Source organism: Myiozetetes cayanensis, unplaced genomic scaffold (genome assembly GCF_022539395.1).
Source record: "Myiozetetes cayanensis isolate MyiCay16 unplaced genomic scaffold, myiCay2020 scf6-25, whole genome shotgun sequence".
NCBI lineage: Eukaryota > Metazoa > Chordata > Aves > Passeriformes > Tyrannidae > Myiozetetes > Myiozetetes cayanensis.
In genome coordinates, this window is record NW_026087853.1 from 30,715,176 (window position 1) to 30,732,615 (window position 17,440).

Here is a 17,440-nt window from a genome sequence, read left to right on the forward strand (position 1 = left end):
GTATGGTAAGTGTGTTAAATTTAACTGAGAAGTCATTACAACCAATAAAGAATCCCATATTGTTTGTAAGGTGCTGTTTTCTCATAGAATGTAGTTGTTATAGAATTGGATATCCAGTTTAAATTTGAATTTAATACCTCTGGACTTTAGTCAGATTCTGGATTTTGAATAGGATTTTGTAAGATGCTTCTTTACTTGTAGTAGGAAACAGTTTTCAAAGTGACCATTCATAGTTTTGGATTCCCAAAATTTTCATATTGAAGGAGAATTTTTGGATGCTTCTTTTTCAAAGTCACTCTGTAATTTGTTGGGGACATAATTACTGCTGTAAGAAGCAAAAACCTCTTTCCTCAGTTGTACCTAACAATCAAGCTGGAGTTCCTACAGTCAGTTTGCTGTGAAGTGTACATTTAGGTGCTCCTCTGTTGGAAAAAACTGCCCAAAAAACTCCATACTGCTTCCTTCTTTTTGATACTATAGAAGGTTTAAAAAAACCTCAAACAAACAAAACCCCCACAAGAATGGCCCACATCCACTACTTTCATGAGCTACAGACCAGGGTCAGAACTTTGCTCTGAAATGCCCACAGTGTTTGCCTTAAACCAGTTAACAGTTGAGTGTCACAATGCCTTAAACTTTGACCATTCAAATAAGCATCTTGTTTATTATTTTATTAATAGTGATGCCATATTTATAACTGGTTTAAGAAAATTGATAACATTGTGTTGTAAAACATGAGACAATCTGTGACTATTAGTGGTTTCAGAAAGCAATGATGTTGCAATTGTTCTTTCTATCTTGGTAAATGTATTTCTTCAGAATTAAGGAACTTCAGTTTTGATTGCACTCGGTAAAAGTGCTGCCTTTTACTCAATACTTTTGCCATTAGCCACTAAATGCCATTAGTTTCTATGTGTATCTGCTGATATATCAAAGTCAGACTTCCTCAAAAAACCCAAATCTTTAAAGTCCTTCAAAAGTTTTCTTCTCAACAGGTACTTCTCCAAATCCTGTTTGGTGATGGCTCCTGTTTCAGTAGAGCTTTTAAGTTTGGGGGTTATATTGAGTCCCTGGATTACAATGCCAAGATATAAACTGTAATATCTTTTACTCCTTACATGGTGCAGCTACCTAGACATAGTGGAAGTCAGACAGTTGTTTTTACTGTGTGCTGTCCATAAGGCCTCCTTAGGTATGCATTTCTTCAGCTGTAGGAGGAAGAGTGGAGAGAGGGTGCAGAGAAGAATACCAGCTGTGGAGCACAGCTGCATTCAACTCTGCCTGGGCCCTGATGCCTTCTGAAGTGCAGAAGATGTTAGAGTGACCAAAGGACTCCTTGTTAATTCTAGGATATAAAAATGAGGAGAGGCAGCAACTGTTGTTAATTTATTGATGCACAGTATTTTCAGTCCTAAACCACTTTGTCATACTTTTAAACCTATGGTTAACACATAAAAAAAGTCACATGAAAGGCTGGGAAATCAGAAAAAATGCACTTTCTCATATGAAAACCAAATGATTTTTAAAGACAAAAATAAATTCTGAGTCAATTAATGTGGTATCGTACATGAGAATGTGCTTACTTTTCCTACAGTGGAGAAAACAGGACAGGGAGAAATGCAAAGTAGCAAAGAGGTGAAGAAAACTATTTCATTGCAATTGTTAGGAGATTGCTTGTTAAAAAGGGAACCTCTCCCATTCACAGGTGCTTGGAGATGGAACTTATTACTCTAGAGCTTGTAATTTTGGAAAAATATTTATTTGACCAAATACATTTTTTTCAGCAGATACTCGTGGGAAGACTCTCCTCCTTTTTTATACTGCAGGTGGCAGTATAATCAGGAAAGGCTAAGAGAGCGAGCATAGAAGAAATGTGATGAGCAAAAGAAAATAGAAGTAGACAGAATGGAAACCTTCATGCTTCAGTCTGAGATTTTACTGATTGAGTGTTGAAGGCCGGCTGCCTTCTGGACTGCCTTTCTGCAGTCTGGTGATTAAGGTTCAGCAATGGAAGAAAAAAAAAATCTGTTAAGATAATCTTAAGATAGATCCCTTTAACTAGGGAATTATGAAGTAGAATATAGTCCACTTCTAAAGGTTCCATGGTGGTGGACGTTTTTGAATATTCTTAGTCCCAAATTCAGCTCCAATAGTAATATCCATCCATATTTTGTTTAGAAGTGTGGAATGTACCTCAGTCCCTGAGTTCCATTAAATGTCTTTGTTTGATCTGAATTAATAACTGTCTTTTTTTTTCCTCTTAATTGTAGACTTTTAATGACTTTTTATTCCATTTTTATCTAGTTCCTATACTGGACTTTAGTATCAGCATAGGTTTGTAGGGCTCCAGTTAATACTAGAGTCCCTGCAGAACTGGGCAGCTGGATTTGGGCTGGCAGTGCCCAACTCATTTATACAACTTATTTGCAGAGCCCTTTCTTTCAAAACTCTCCAAAACAGGCCAAGGGTGAGCTGCAGAGCAGGTTACTTGCCTTTGATGATCAGATGCAGCCTATGGACTTTCTATTATGCACTTCAATGTCAAGGTAATTCAAAACACATTTTTGGAAGGTGTGTGAATCTGGCTATATGACCAGGAATTCAAATAAAAGCTAAGGGAGACTGGCAGCACTCAGGTGATTTTCTTGTATTCTCATTACAACTTTGGAGGTATCCTGATAGAGTTACAGCAGAACCCACATTAAATTAACCCAACGATGTAAACTCAATTCAGGTACTCTTTCTTTCTGTATCACGCTTCTGTCTTTGAACACAAATTCAGGGGAGAGAAAAGTCAAATGCTGCAAAATTGACGTATACTATGTCAGCCTCACCCACGTAACATATCTGTATCTCTTTCTGAAAATGTTGCAGTGCATCCTGAAAAAATAAATATTGCTTTCTTGGCTTTTCTGCTTTCCAAATAATTTTTCTTCTTAAATAATCCTGATAGTCTTCTCAAAACACAATACGATTTATTTTCTGTGAAGCAATTTTCATGGAAATTATATTTCAGCATATTTTAAATTAAAAAGCAGGAATTTGCCAGTATTTGTTTGTTGAGTTTCTGTAACTGAAATATCTAAGAAAACATACATGATAAACAATAAAACCTCCTCAGTTATCATTTAGCTATTTCAATGGTACAGAAATGTGTGAAGGAACTCAAACAGAGGTAAAAGAAAACGAGATATTAGAGGTTATCAAAGCTAAAATTCTTTTATTTATTATTTTAAAACAGAAAAATATGTAATTTTTATTTTATAATTACAAAAAGGGTAGTGTTTAAATAATGTCAAGTCTGAGTACCAAAACAGTTGAAGGTAAGCAAATGTGAAATAAAGCCTATGTTCTCTTCTTTCTCACAGCGGTATTAAAAAAAGAGAAGGCTGAAGCACATCATGGAACAGGGAGAAGCAACAGTCAAATCATGATAAATAAAGTGAAGTGATGGCTAAAAAATGAAGCAATAAATAAACAGTTGCAAAATAATTTGATCTTTTAAAAAATGTGTTCTCTGAGTTTCTTGGGGAAAAATTCAGATGGGTTGTAAGCTTTGGATTAGTAACTTTAAATGGCAAAGCTGACAATCCCATTAGTGCTGGGTGCTCTAAATTGAAGGAAGAAAAGAAAAGCCTATGCTGACTATTTCAATGTGTATGGGATCATTAAAAGGTAGAAATAAAAGAAGAGTCAGTGATTGGGGAAAGAAGCCATGGGAGATAAGGCTGATTCCAATTTTATAAATTAAAATACAGTTCACTAAAGTTAGAAAGAAAAGGCCTGTTGCTGCCCTATGGTACACAATACTCTTCAATATGCAATTTGTAAATGTAGGCACTTCACTGAAAATTTCTCTCATGCATGATATATGAAGATATGCAAATTATAGGAGATCAATCATGAACATTGATACTGGAACAAAACCTTCTGAAATGCATTTGTGTTCATGTATATATTGTATAAGACATTGTATCCTGGATTTCATACCTGGCTTGTCTTATGGCTAAAATACTATAAAATGATTTTTTTAATCCTCTGGTTCTTTAAATCTTGTGGTAGAGGCCTCCGTTTCTGACAGTTTCTCACTTGTGTGGTTGGCATATTTCTATGACATGGTCCAGTCCTGGATGATATGTTATCATAAAGCCCTTGCAGAGGCCCAATTTATTTTCAATCATGTTTACTTAGTGTGATTGTTGAGTCAGTGAGTTCACTTCAGTCACTGCACAAAAAGTCCATGTTCCTTCCAAAGTACACACAGCTTATCTACAGTTCAACTTTCTGACACGGGCAGGACTTTGATGGATATGAGAGGTGGTGCTCAATGGGTTTGATCATCATCCACGCAAACTTGCACAGGCGTTGCTTGTTGCAGTCTTTTTGCCAGTATATCATGTTCCTACGGTTTAGATTTGCTCCAGCACACGCGTCGTACCACCAGCCTCCCCCAGGAATGTCATTGAGTTCCAGTTTAGCACAATTCAGAAAGTAATTGTCATTGTCTCTGTCCTTGGTGGTGAACTTCTGGTTGTCATGGAGATAAGCTTCTGTGTCCAGGGTCAGTGCATCAGTGGCATTACCTTTGTATAAACCAAGCCTAATGCGGTATTGAGACTCCTCACCTTCAATAAGGAATGGTTCATACTGTCCCCATTTAATTTCAGCATTTAGGTTTACAAGTTTAACTCCAAGTATATATTGCACAGAGCTGCTAGTTAATTGATGCATATATTCATTTCCTAACCAGTGGTTCTCATGAACAGAGCCAAATCCATATTTGTAGTCCTGCCAGGTCCTGTCAAAGTCGACAGTACTGTTGGCAGTAATGTGCTGGATTATTGTCCAGCCACCATCCTGCATGTTACAAGAGACAACAATAGGGTCCTCTTTTGGTTGGATGATGTAAAGACCATCTCTGGAATTTCCTTTGGAGCGCTGAAAAATCTCAAAACAATCTCTTGGATAGTCTGAGAAAAGAAATAATTAAAGTAAATTTCTGTTCAAATAATGAATTTTAGAATTTGAACTCTGTCCTCTAGAATGAGTGAATGATTGCTTTCTGATTGGAAGCTGACTCTGACTTCATCCCAGGTGGTTGGCACTCACTCAGCTAAAGGGGGAAGACTTCAGGACAGAAGATGCAGCAAGTGTTCAGAAACACAAAAAGAGGTTCATTACCCCATGATACAACAGAAGCGGTCTTGTATGGTCTCATGACCAACAGATCAAAAGTACACTGAACAGTCTGGTTAGTGTAAAAAGCAAACAAACAAAAACAACAACAAAAAGTGCCCCCAACTGTCTGGAAAGAAAAGGGGACCATGAGTGACTATTTTATCTACTACTGGTCCTATAGGAAATTATATCATAGTCTTCTCACAGAATAATTAAATTTCTTCTCTTCCAACTGAAAAGCATTGTAGACTTCAGTAACTGTCACTACTCTGATAGAATTCCTCATCTGGTTCCCAATCTAATTTTAATGGCTTCCACTGTCCATCCTCATCTTTCTTGTGCCCCAGTGTTCTTTTCATTAAATAAGTGCTTCTTCCTGGGTAATAAGCCCCCATGTACTATGACAAAAACTTTATTTTTACTAAGTCTTTGTTTTATTCGGATTAGTTGTTAGGATAAGTAATTTCCTTTATTATTTCATCTAAGACAAATCGTCAGTTCTTTTTTTGTCTTAGTAGCTTTTCTTCACCTCTTCATTGCATAATCTCCTAGAATGTGGGTATAATTTGCACACAGTATTGCAGATGGCCTTATACAGTAACTCTGATTCTTTGAAAGTCTTTCTAAAACATCTTTGTTGATATTTTCTGGGATTGCATTTGTACTGCTTAGCTTTTCTTTAAGCTGGAGTTTGGTTCTTTGAAACTGGTAAGGTCCTCACCTTGCAGTAAAACCTAAAATTTTGTACTGTATTTTTCTTCTCAGTGGTATTACTTAAAAACACCTGTAGGGTTTTCTACATAATATTCCTACTTTTTCTATTTGCATTTCTCTCCTCATAGTATCATTAAATTCTGTCATCATATTCCTATTTCTGCACTGGTATACTCCGTAAGAATATTGAAAAGATCACTAATAAGCAAATACTTCCAGTCTCACCTTGACTTTATGGCTTACTTTTCTACCCAACTCATTGTCATTTTCTTTTCAACCTCAATGTAGCTCTACCATTTCTGATTTAATATTGTTTTGCATCGTATGCTTTGTAGAAATCCAGATTAATTAGATTAATTCTTTAATAATTAATTATTAAATAATTAATTATTTAAACCTGTTAAATAATTATTCAATATAGTCTTTTATATTTGATATTTGGAAGTTTATTGATACTTCTAAACCACTCAGGACAGATTTACAGGAGTATATAGGATTTCTGAGGTTTTAAGTTTTCTACCTTTCATTTCCTAATAAAATCTACAGCCATGAATAGAATAAATTTAAATTTCAGTACTATCTGCATGACATTATTAAATATCCTGAAAGAGCAGGCGTGTGTACGCAACTCTGTACCCCAGTTGTTAGAACATTTGCCTGGTAGACATTGCCTGCCTGCCTCCAAACCTGATCCCATGATTTTATAGAAGGATTATTTAAGTCATGTATATAGTTATGTCCAAGTCAGTGATATACACTGTGACACTTGTATTTACCCCTCTCACTGAACATTACAGAACAATTTCTATAGACAGATAATGAGAACATTATTTAGGCTGATTGTTATAAGATTAACTTGGAAAGTGAATTTTATAAATCCTGAAGTGCCATTAGTCAGGGGATGAAAATTAATCAGTCCCACTATTCTTTGTGTACATTTTATGTGGGGTCTACTCTGGTAAATGTATTAAAAACCTACCAAGCTGGATCTTGAAAGCTAGGTAGGCAGAGGGTTACCTCAGTTATAGGTACCAGCTGTGGTAAGATGTAATCTAGGTATGATTGTTCTAAGAATAAGTCTTCAAATGTCATAGAATTTTATTTAAAAATACCAGCCAACTAACAAACAACCAAACAAAACCAAACACCCACCCACCAAACAAAACAACAACAAAAATCCACATAAAACAAACAATACGTTAATTTCTCTTAATTAGATGGCTGTAAAGCAAGGTTTTTAAAGATTTGGGGCTTTGTGGCAGGACATGTTCATATTGCAAACTATTTTTTCAGGGCTAACTTTCAAATACATCAGCTGAAAATGTTATAGCAAAGCAACAAAGTAAAACACAGCATGCATCCAAATCTCTCACTGTCTTCGTGAGTACCTTTTTCATTGGCGTTAGCCAGTCTCTCATGGTCTCTTTGGGGGAGAAGGTGGGCATTAGCCAGGACCACTGCCTCTTCGGTGCTCAGTGACACAGTGCATTGAGAGAGCAAGAACAGCATAAATCCTGCTGAGCTCGTCAACAGCATCTTCCTTCTGAGTCAGTCCTCTTGTAGAAATACAGAACTGTAACACAGACTAGAGCCAAAAATGGAAATATTTAGGACTTTTAGTACGGAAATCCTGAAGGAGAAAGGCTTTGAAATACCTAGCTTCAGCATAGTAGGGATCTGTCATAATTGGCTTCTTCCATCTTTGAGGTACCTCTCCTTTCCTGGTGTCTCATACCCCATTTCTGACTAGTCATTCCTGTGACAGAGAGCTCTGTGCTGTGACACTTAGAACATCTCTCACCTCTGTCACCTTGTGCCATGCTGGGCAATGAAAAAAGCTATCAAGAGTAATGTAATGACAAAAGAAAAAAGCACATCTTATATTCATCAGAGTTGAATTTGTCTTATTCCCTGAGTCCAAACTACAGCAAGACACCAATGATAAAATTGGCAGAAACAGTAACATTAGCTCTGCTGACTGTCTGTAGTTCAAACAGTACTCAAAGACATGGTTTTCTTAGTGCTGAGTATGTTTCCATGCACTGGAAAACTCACTTAAGCACAGCTGAACTATGCTTTTTGTGAATTTCTATCTACAGGTTTAAATAACAGCTCACAGGTTTAAATCAGATTTAAAAACCCAAAAGTTCAATAAACAAATCAAAAAGAACTTTCCTTTAGCCTCTCCAAAACCCAGAGTGCAATATACTGAATTAAAACAGTTTTGAGCTTCATTTTATCCACCTTTTGGGGTACAGAACTTGTAACCCTCCATCCAATACAGCAAGAAGGATTAGGTTATTACTAGACTAAGTCCTGGGGTCCTCACTTCAGCAAATCCCAGATTCTCTGAAGAGGAGTTTCTGTATCAATGACAGTTTAGACTGAATCAGGATAACAAATGTTTCCTATACTCTCAGAGGACACATTTACTTAGTCTACAGCCAAAATTTTTAATTTTTAAAATTTTTTTCCTAATTTCATTTATGAGGACTGGGCTCCCCACAGTGACTGTGCTGAAGGCAGGATATAGATCTAGCAAACAGCTCTTCAGTCAGAGCTTATTTCCTGCCAGTGTCAGCACACAGTCTGCAGAGGACAATATCCTCCACAGTGGCTTATGTTGCAACAAGACCACATTCCTTATAAATCTAATGACTTAGTAGCAGATTCAGCAAGCAGTTTTCCAGAGTGAAAAAATATTCAGCATATTTTTTTAAAAAATGTTCAAGATAAATCACTGTAATAAAGCTCAGGTTTGAGACTTAAGTTTTATGCTTACCATACAAAACACCAGCAAAACAGAATTTTCTACGCTACCTAAAACTATTCAGCAATAACTATGATTTACTATTAACATATAATTTGCTATTTTATGCAAAGTTGGTCATTTGACATTAGGATCATAATAAACTGGAAAACTACCTTCCATGAAATTTGGCACAGTGCTTCCCTTCAAGCATTTAAGTTTGCTGTACCTGTATTTCCTACTGTCACGTATCCTTTTCCCTGAAAGCTCTTATTATTGTTGCTATTAATAATTATTAAATTTTAAATTACTTGAAATAAAAACTTAACCCACAAGCATAATTAAAGTTCATGAAATTTGACCTTCAACCTGGAGTTATTTTTTGAACAGTTTCATCTTTCATTTTTCTTTTTCATAACATTGAAGTTATTTACATATCTGTTTATTTCCAGAGTAGAAGTTGGTAATATAAAGTATTAAGAAAGCACCCAAAGAAAACATCCCTGGGCACACACCTTACCTCTTGGAAGTGAAGACTGGCAAGGAAGAACACAAATAAATGAGCTCACTCTCTACAGTTGTACTTTGCCTGCTACTTAAGTCCAAGTGAATAAATCAGTTCCAACATGCTATCACAAACACAGCAAAATTGCATATTCCTTATTTCACACTGTGCTTATTCTACTGGACTTTGTTCTGACATATGACACTTGTAAGTAAGTATGTATGAATTATAAAGTGCAAAGTTCTTCCATAATGATTAAAATGACATCGTTACTAAATTATATTTCCTTAATTAATCAACAGACACAGTGATGGGGAATCATGAAGAAGTTTCAGTTCAGTAAATTACTTATGTTGCTTAAATAGACACAGGCAGATGCTCAAATTTACTATGTCATTTTGCATAGATTAATTAACAAGAACCTATACTGCTAGTCATATTTAAATTGCACAGAGACAACTTGATTTTTAATTATTAGGAACAATCCAACCATAAACTCTGTTGTTGCTTCATATTTTAACAGGAGTGAATCAGAAGCAGTGTCTCAGAGCTCTAAAAATAAAAAAATTAAAAATAAAAAAATAAAATAAATAAAAAAATAGAACAGGCTGGTCAACAGGTTTGTATTTTAGTTTATGTGGATTAACAGTAGTTAATTAACATTAATTCAGGTCACAACTGTAATGAATTAATTAATTGTTGCTATGGATCTGAAAGTTCTACTGTCTGTCTGCATGGCCTTTACATGGTGTCTAATCTAGCATTTGCCCTTTAAAGATGAGCCAACACTTAAGTTTTTGAGCTCCTTGATCCACTCTGGAACCCTTGAAACAAACCACAATTAAAACTGATGGACCATTTAAGTCCTGTGCAAGTTCTACTTCAGGATTCATAAAAAATCATAATTTCTTCTTCAATACTTCATCCTCAGTGAGGATCCACATGTGAGGATTTGTTTCCTTGTAACATTTAAAACTCAGTGATATTTGTCTTCACTTTTAAAGTACAAGCAATGCTTTATTATACAGGAGGATGGCCACAAAAAGTCAGAACAGTATCTTCTCCCTGTCACTGGTCAGTCACAGAGCTACTCTGCTTTTAGCATTATGAAGCTTAGGGAATTTCTGATATTTGTGTGTTTGAAAATATGTAATTTATGGTTAGTACCAAGTTTTACAAGCCTTGCAAGGGCCTGAAAATATTGTATGGTAGATTATGAAATAATAAAATTTCTCTGAACAGATAAAGATCTTGGTGAAATAGTATGCTAAGTAAAGGTAGAGGAGGGTACCTTTCCACTCTGTCCGTATTGATACCTAGTGTTGTTTATTGATAGGCCTCTCATCACCCTGGTATAAATTAGGGTACATCTTTGTTTTGTGCCTTTGATTGCCACACATTCCGTCACTGTTTATCTCCTCCCCCATATTTCGATTTTTCTTTACCTTCTTGCTGTTTGCTTCTTTGTTGACTTCCAAACTTTCATCAGAGCTGGCAGAGCAGAATTGAAGTGGGAAGTGTTTAATTAGAAGAGAGAGAGGAAAGGGCATCAGCATTCATTCACTCATGCTCGGAAAAAGCATCTATTTCTGTAGTTGAAAACTTTGAAAAAAGCAATTAAAATCTTCGCATAACTCTCCCCGCTCTTGATTGTGAAAATAATTTTGTAACCTTGAAAATTAGATAGTGATCTTGAGGTCAGACTACTTTACATTAGTTTGATTTGATCATGTAGAGATTTCAAAATAATGCATTGCTACAATGACATTGTTAGCCTTATTGTTAGACTTAATTAAAATACTTATTTTCCTGGCCTAATGACCACATATTCCTTCTCTACAGTATTCTGAAATTTTAATTATCCTTCTAATTCTGCTCAGCTTTAACTGGCAAACATTCATCTGAATTTTTTCAATTCAGGCTCTCCTATGTGGAAAGACTCTTTACAAGTTCTCTGTAACTCTATGGCCTGTTAATCCAGCCTGTTCAGATCCCTCTGCAAAGCCTTCTTGCCCTGCAGCAGATCAACACTCCCACCCAACTTTGTCACCTGCAGACTTACTGACAAAGATATCAAACAAGACTTGCCCCAAAACTGAGCCCTGGGGAACACCACTGATGATCGGCCACTGAGTGGAGGTAGCACCATTCACCACCACTCTCTGGGCCAGGTATCCAGCCAGCTTTTTACCCAGCAAAACTACACCCATCCAAACCATAGGAATTCAGTTTCTCCAGGAGAATTCTGTGGGAAACTGTGTCAAAGGCTTTACTAAAGTTCATGTAGACAACATCTGCAGCCTTTCCCTCATACACTTGAGTGGCTCAACTTTTAATAGAAGGAGATCAGGCTGGTCAAACATGACCTGCCTTTCACAAACCTATGCTGTCTGGGCTTGATCCCCTGGTTGTCCTTTATGTGTTGTATGATGGCACTCAAGATGACCTTCTACACCATGACCTTCCCCAGCACCAAGGTCAGGCTGACAGGCCATTAGATCCCTGGCTCCTCTTTCTGGTCTTTCTTGTAAATGGGCATTACGTTTGACTTCCTTGGTTAGCCAGGACTGCTGGTAAATGATGGACAGTGGCTCAGTGATCTCTTCAGCCAGCTCCCTCAGTACCCTCTTGTGTATCCCACCTGGTCCCACAGACTTGAGTTTGAGTGGTACAGCAGGTCGCTGAGCATTTGTCATTGGGTTAGGGAGGCTTCATTCTGCTCCCTATTTCTGCCTTCCAGTTCATAGGGCTGGGTACCCCAAAAACAACTGATCTTGCTATAAATTTTCCACTAAGGCAAAGAAGGCTTTAAGCACCTCAGTCTTTTCCTCATCCCTTGTCACTCTTTACCCCTGCATCCAATAAAGGATGGAGATTATCCTCAGCCTTCCTTTTGCTGGTAATGTATTTACCGAAATAGTTTTTATTTATTTATTTTATTATAGTCTTTTAGGGCACTAGTCAGATTAAACTCTGGTTGGGATTTAACACTTCTGTTTTTATCCCTGAATAATCTTACATCACCCTTGTAGTTCTCCTGAACTTCCTGCCTCTTCTTTCAAAGGTCACAAAATCTCCTTTTTTCCCTGAGTTCCAGCCCAAGCTCTCTGTTCAGCCAGGTCTTCCTTGCCACCTAATCTTTTGGCACATAGGGATGGCCTGCTCCTGCACCTTAAAGATTTCCCTCTTAAAGAACGTCCAGACTTCCTAGACTTCTTTGCCCTTCTCAGCTGCCTCCCAAGGGACTCCGTCAAACAGAAGTCTGCTCTCTGGTCCAAGAAGGCAGTTCTGCTCTACCTCCTTACTTGTTCAAAAACTGAAAAATCTCTCATTTCATGGTCACTGCCCAAGATGGACTCTGTAATTACAGGGAAATCTTTGACACAGGCTGGCAATTTGCATACCCAGGACCTTCAAAAGGATTTGTATGGTTGCCAGAAACATGTAAAATGCTAACTTTCATGCAAGAAAGTTGTTCAGCATACTGAGGAACTCAAGAGACAAAGTTCTAACAAGTCAAACCACACAAAACACATAAAACACATAACAAAGGGCTCACTGAGTATCCTGAAAGAAGTTTCATGGTTGCAATTTCTGATGGACTGTTACTAATGGATCCTTTGCAGCAGCTGCCCAGGGCACACTTGACACCTCAGGCTACAAGCTGAGGCAGGGGAGTATTTCTTTGTCTTCACACCAATGACTCAGCTGTGATAACTCCTCTCCAGGGAGGCATTAGCACCTTCGCACTCAGCCTGAGGGGTCATCTCTGCTAATGGATCATACTGGATTGGCATAATAGGCAGCTGCAAGACCTAGATCATCAAAGATTCCAAAAATATCCCATGACTCCTAGAGTTAAATCACCCATTGTGAAACTCCTTGCCCTGGGGAAGGTACTGGACATTCCAAACTGAACCTGAGTATATATAATCTTGGGGTTTTGGGACTTCTGGTACTTGTTGGATCCAGAGGAGGACCAGAACAGGACTGCAACAGCCACTCTCGATAAGACTGAGATCATTACTTCGACAGAACTGCCACCATCATCTGGACCAACAGGTTTCCTTTCCTTTTACATCACCCCCAGGGAGCCAGATGATGCTCAGCACAGGGGCTAACGAACACCATTCTGTTCTTGTCTGTCTTCAGGGGTTAAAATGAGTTTTCTTTGTATCTCTGTATCTATTCTCTGAATTGTATTTATCATAACCTTTTTAGTAAATTGTAACTCTGATTTGTAATCTCTCTTGAGTTCGTTTCATTTCTGCCATTGGTTTACTTTTAAGCCAGCACATTGGGCCATAGAAATACTTCTGCAACTTTGAGTGGTTTTTAATTGCTTTGCAACCTTGGCTAAATGCGCTTTGGTATCTGTGTATAGGATCATTAACAAAAAAAAGTGTTCGTAACAGTTTTCACTTGTTCTTGAACTTCTGAGCTGGCAATGGCATATGAAGTATCTGTTTTGTCTGACAATGCAGAAAGCAGTTATTAAATGCTGAAAAATGTTGCACATAAGGTTATTTTCAATACAGCTCTTAAATCTCTTTTTACACATTCATTATTTGTGAGATGAACCATTATTTGGGAAATGAACCAAAGTATATTTTTTCAGTGAATGTAAAACAGAACAAATGCTTCACTCTTAGAAACATTTGACTTTTCAAATGTTCAGCAAATTTGTTCAGATTTCATATGAAAATATTTCAAGAACTGAAGTAAACACTAAAAACATATTCTTTATGTCTTCCTGCTGAACTCAAGAATAAATTCTAAAGGTGTAGAAAGTTAACTGAATTGAAAAGCATTTGCTTTCAACAAAAACACTGAAGTAGGACCTAACTTGAAAAATACATCCAAATTCATCATCATGGAAGACATTACAAAATAATTGTTTGCTTGGCTGACAGGTAGGACTGGTGGTAATGAAAAACTTAAATTATCAGGTAGCTTTGAAAAACAGTATGATAGGACATCTGGTAAATGACTTGGTTTTTTTCTAAAGGTGGCAGAAATTGCCAAATATAAACACTGCAGCTGAAAACCGTTGTAGAATATTTGTGTGAATGCAGCTTAGGTGACCTCTAGCTTAAGATGGTAGAATTTGTGATTCTGAGAAAAAGTATGTGCAGCATTGTAAGGACAATATATTTTAAAAAAATAAAAAAGTCAGATCAATAAACTTAGGCAATCATTTTGTATCTTTTCTCGCTAAGACTCTGAGAGAGACAGGGCTTTGAAGGGGCTGGCAATTAATAAAAGGTATTATAATGAAGGTGAAATGACAAACTATTTCTCATGAAGAAAGGCAGAAACCATACTAAGAGCTCAAAAGGTCTGGTTCAAAAGTTCTTTAAAAATGAAGTTGTGCAAGTCAGTATGTTGGAAGTACACCACAAGATGCCTATTTGTGGTGGAGAAAAACCTCTGAAGAAAAGGAGAACTGAAGAAAAGACAGCTTTGGAATGCAGCTAAACTACTGGACAACAGATAACTTCCTACCTCAGAGACTGCTTTTCATGTTTTAAAATGTTATGTTTATTTAGTTTATTAATAACGTTGTTAGAAAAAATTTTACTTTATATGTAATCTGCAGTTTAAATTAGTATTAGCCCTTTTCCTATTCGTTGATTGTAACCTCTTTGCCTATTGGCTCCTGATAGTTAAAATTTATAGCTTTTTCCCTTTTTGTATCTCTCCTTACCCATATTTGGGTGTGTTTAGCTCAATTTCTCCGTTTATAAACATTCCCTTGCATGAACCTCCCTTGATTCCTCTCAAATTCCACACATTCCATTCCCTACCACATAAAAGCTACCTTCAAAAAGTTACCCTTCAATAAATGTCCGTTTTGTCTTCACTCTGTGTGATTCCTCTGCAAAGTGGATTATTCACGGTCTAATATAAGGTGTTACAGCTCTCACCTCGGATATGAGTGGAATCAAAGGATAAATCCCAAGAGCGACTGTATAGAAATAACACAATAACTGCTTATGATAAAATTCGAGGTTAAGATTAAAGAGGTTACCGCTATCAGGGGACATAATAACTCAACAAATATTCTGTAAATGTATTGGACATAACAAGAAATCAAACCCAAAAATCTATTATTTAATGAGGGAGACAGGTAAATGACACTGATTTTTTTTTGTTTTTGTTGCAGACTTCATAAGTAGTGATTAGATACTTAATGAAATGAATTTTAATGAAAGAGTAGGACTGGAGGCATATCAAAGGTACTGAAGTAGTTAGGTGGCAAGTTTAAGTAGCAAGTGATAAGGACAGATAAAATTCTATAGGTACCTTATGAACAAGCAGAAGTCCTCTCAAACCATTTACAACGACCTTTTAGAAGTCATGGAGGTCCCAGAGGATTTCAGTGGGCCTATATTTTGAAACGGGGAAAAGCTAAGTGAAATAAAGAAGATTAAGCTACATTTCAAAACACAGAAAATGAGAGGAAAAAAACCCCAAACCAGTGGATGATAAGGTGATGAAAAGCAGCCAACAAAGACTGGTCAACAAAGAAATCTAACCAAGCTTTTACCCCCTTTCTACATGGATCCCTCCCTTTCCCAGTCTTTGGTCCTTCCTCTAAACATTTCATAGACAGTGCCACACGCTCCTACAGTCCCATTAAAAGTGTTCCATAATAACCTTTAAACAATTCCAAAGTGTCCTTTCCCCTACATCCCATAGCAAATACCCTGTAGGTAATACTTCACTCTGCAAGGAGCTCTTGGAATTATGAGTTTTACACCAGGGACAATGATTCTTTGATACTCTTAGGAACAGAGAAGTCTGTGCCTTCCAGTGTTCACTGATTATCTTATCTAAGGTTCCTCTGCATGTTACTATTCATCTGAACCTTGCCAAGCTTTTGACTTTAGCATGATTAATACTATAGTCTAAAATCAATGCAGTCCAATGACCACAGCCTGTGACTTGGGAGATTCCAACTGGACATTTGGAAAAGTTTGTTCACCAGGAGTAGTGGAGCATAGGAAAAGGTTTCCCAGATGGGTTGTGGAACCTCCATACTTGGAGGTTTTTAATACTGGCTATATACAGCATGACTGAACTGAACAAGTGTTGGTGATAGTCCTGTTCAAAGTGAGGTTGCCTAGAGACCATCAAAACAACCAACACTTTACCAACTGTCTGGGCTTTGGAGACAATAAACATTAAAAATATCTAACATTTCAGGTTTGATCCAGATTTGGCATATGGCAAAATATGAGTCATATTTTAATCACTACTTAGCTAGGTATCAGTTAGCTTTCAGAATAATTTGTACTATAAAAAACACATTTAGTAAAATCAGTAAGATGAAAATATTTTCCATCTCAATGCACCAGTTTCACCTCAAGTACCTGATCAAAAACAAACAGAAAAAATATTTGATAAGTACCTGCACAAATATTTGATTCAACAATTTCAGATGATTATCAGCCCAAAGATTTTTAATAAGCAATGTGTTAATCTTCATGTTAAATCAATTAGCTATATCATTTAGTTTAAAACATTGTAGCTTAACCTTGTAATATAGGAGTCTAAAAATTATTTTCACAACTGAGAAAAGAAGCAGCTGGGATCATTACCATGGCAACCATCTCATTTCCAAATACAGATTCTGTGGTTTCTGTTGCTCTCTAGCAACCTCAGTAGCATTGCTTAAAAAGAAAAAAAAAAAAAAAAAAAAAAAGGATTTTTCATACAGAGCAATATACCATTGCAAGAAATGCTTGGAAGGATCATAAAAAGAATGCTTCAAAACACAAGGCAGGCATAATTAAACAAGTTAAATTCTCAGTCTGATGAACCAAAAAAACCAAAACCAAAACGTGTATATCCCACCACTCTGTCACTCTGTGCAGCTGACTGGAATCAATCTGTCCTGGAAATGATGTTTATAACAGATCTTACTGTCTCACACTAACTACATGACTGAGTTTCTTGATACTGCTGTTTAAGGAAAATGAATAGCAACATGAAAAATACACAGGGGGTGGATAGGGTGGGAGACGAAAAATTTCCACCAAAACAACGCATTTCACTGCCCACAGCTCTCCCCATGAGAGGTTGATAGCATATCATAAGAATTAGTCAGATTGCTCAGTGACTACTGAAAGAAATTATTTTAAGGAACTATGGTATTGAGAATCTATAGTCTAAGAACTTGAACAGAAAACCTGCAATACCTTTTTAATATAGGTTCTGAAACAATTTAGAAATTAAGGGAAGTTCATGCACAGATCTCAGGGTTATGGTTTAAATTCTCATTTGTTTAC

General features: G+C 36.8%; 1 protein-coding gene across 2 annotated transcripts; it reads right to left on the minus strand.

Moving 5' to 3' along the window:
* Positions 1-2,837: 2,837 nt before the first annotated feature.
* On the minus strand, positions 2,838-16,834 carry LOC126651058 (fibrinogen-like protein 1-like protein). Of its 2 annotated transcripts, XM_050336560.1 has the most exons (3): positions 10,592-16,834; positions 7,281-7,477; positions 2,838-4,970 (listed from the first exon to the last, which is right to left on the minus strand). In XM_050336560.1, the coding sequence occupies exons 2-3, from the start codon at positions 7,426-7,428 to the stop codon at positions 4,270-4,272; spliced, it is 849 nt and encodes a 282-aa protein (XP_050192517.1). In that variant the 5' UTR covers positions 7,429-7,477; positions 10,592-16,834; the 3' UTR covers positions 2,838-4,269. The 2 variants fall into 2 exon arrangements, with proteins under 2 accessions (XP_050192517.1, XP_050192516.1); XM_050336559.1 differs by having other exon boundaries at positions 7,281-16,834.
* Positions 16,835-17,440: the final 606 nt, after the last annotated feature.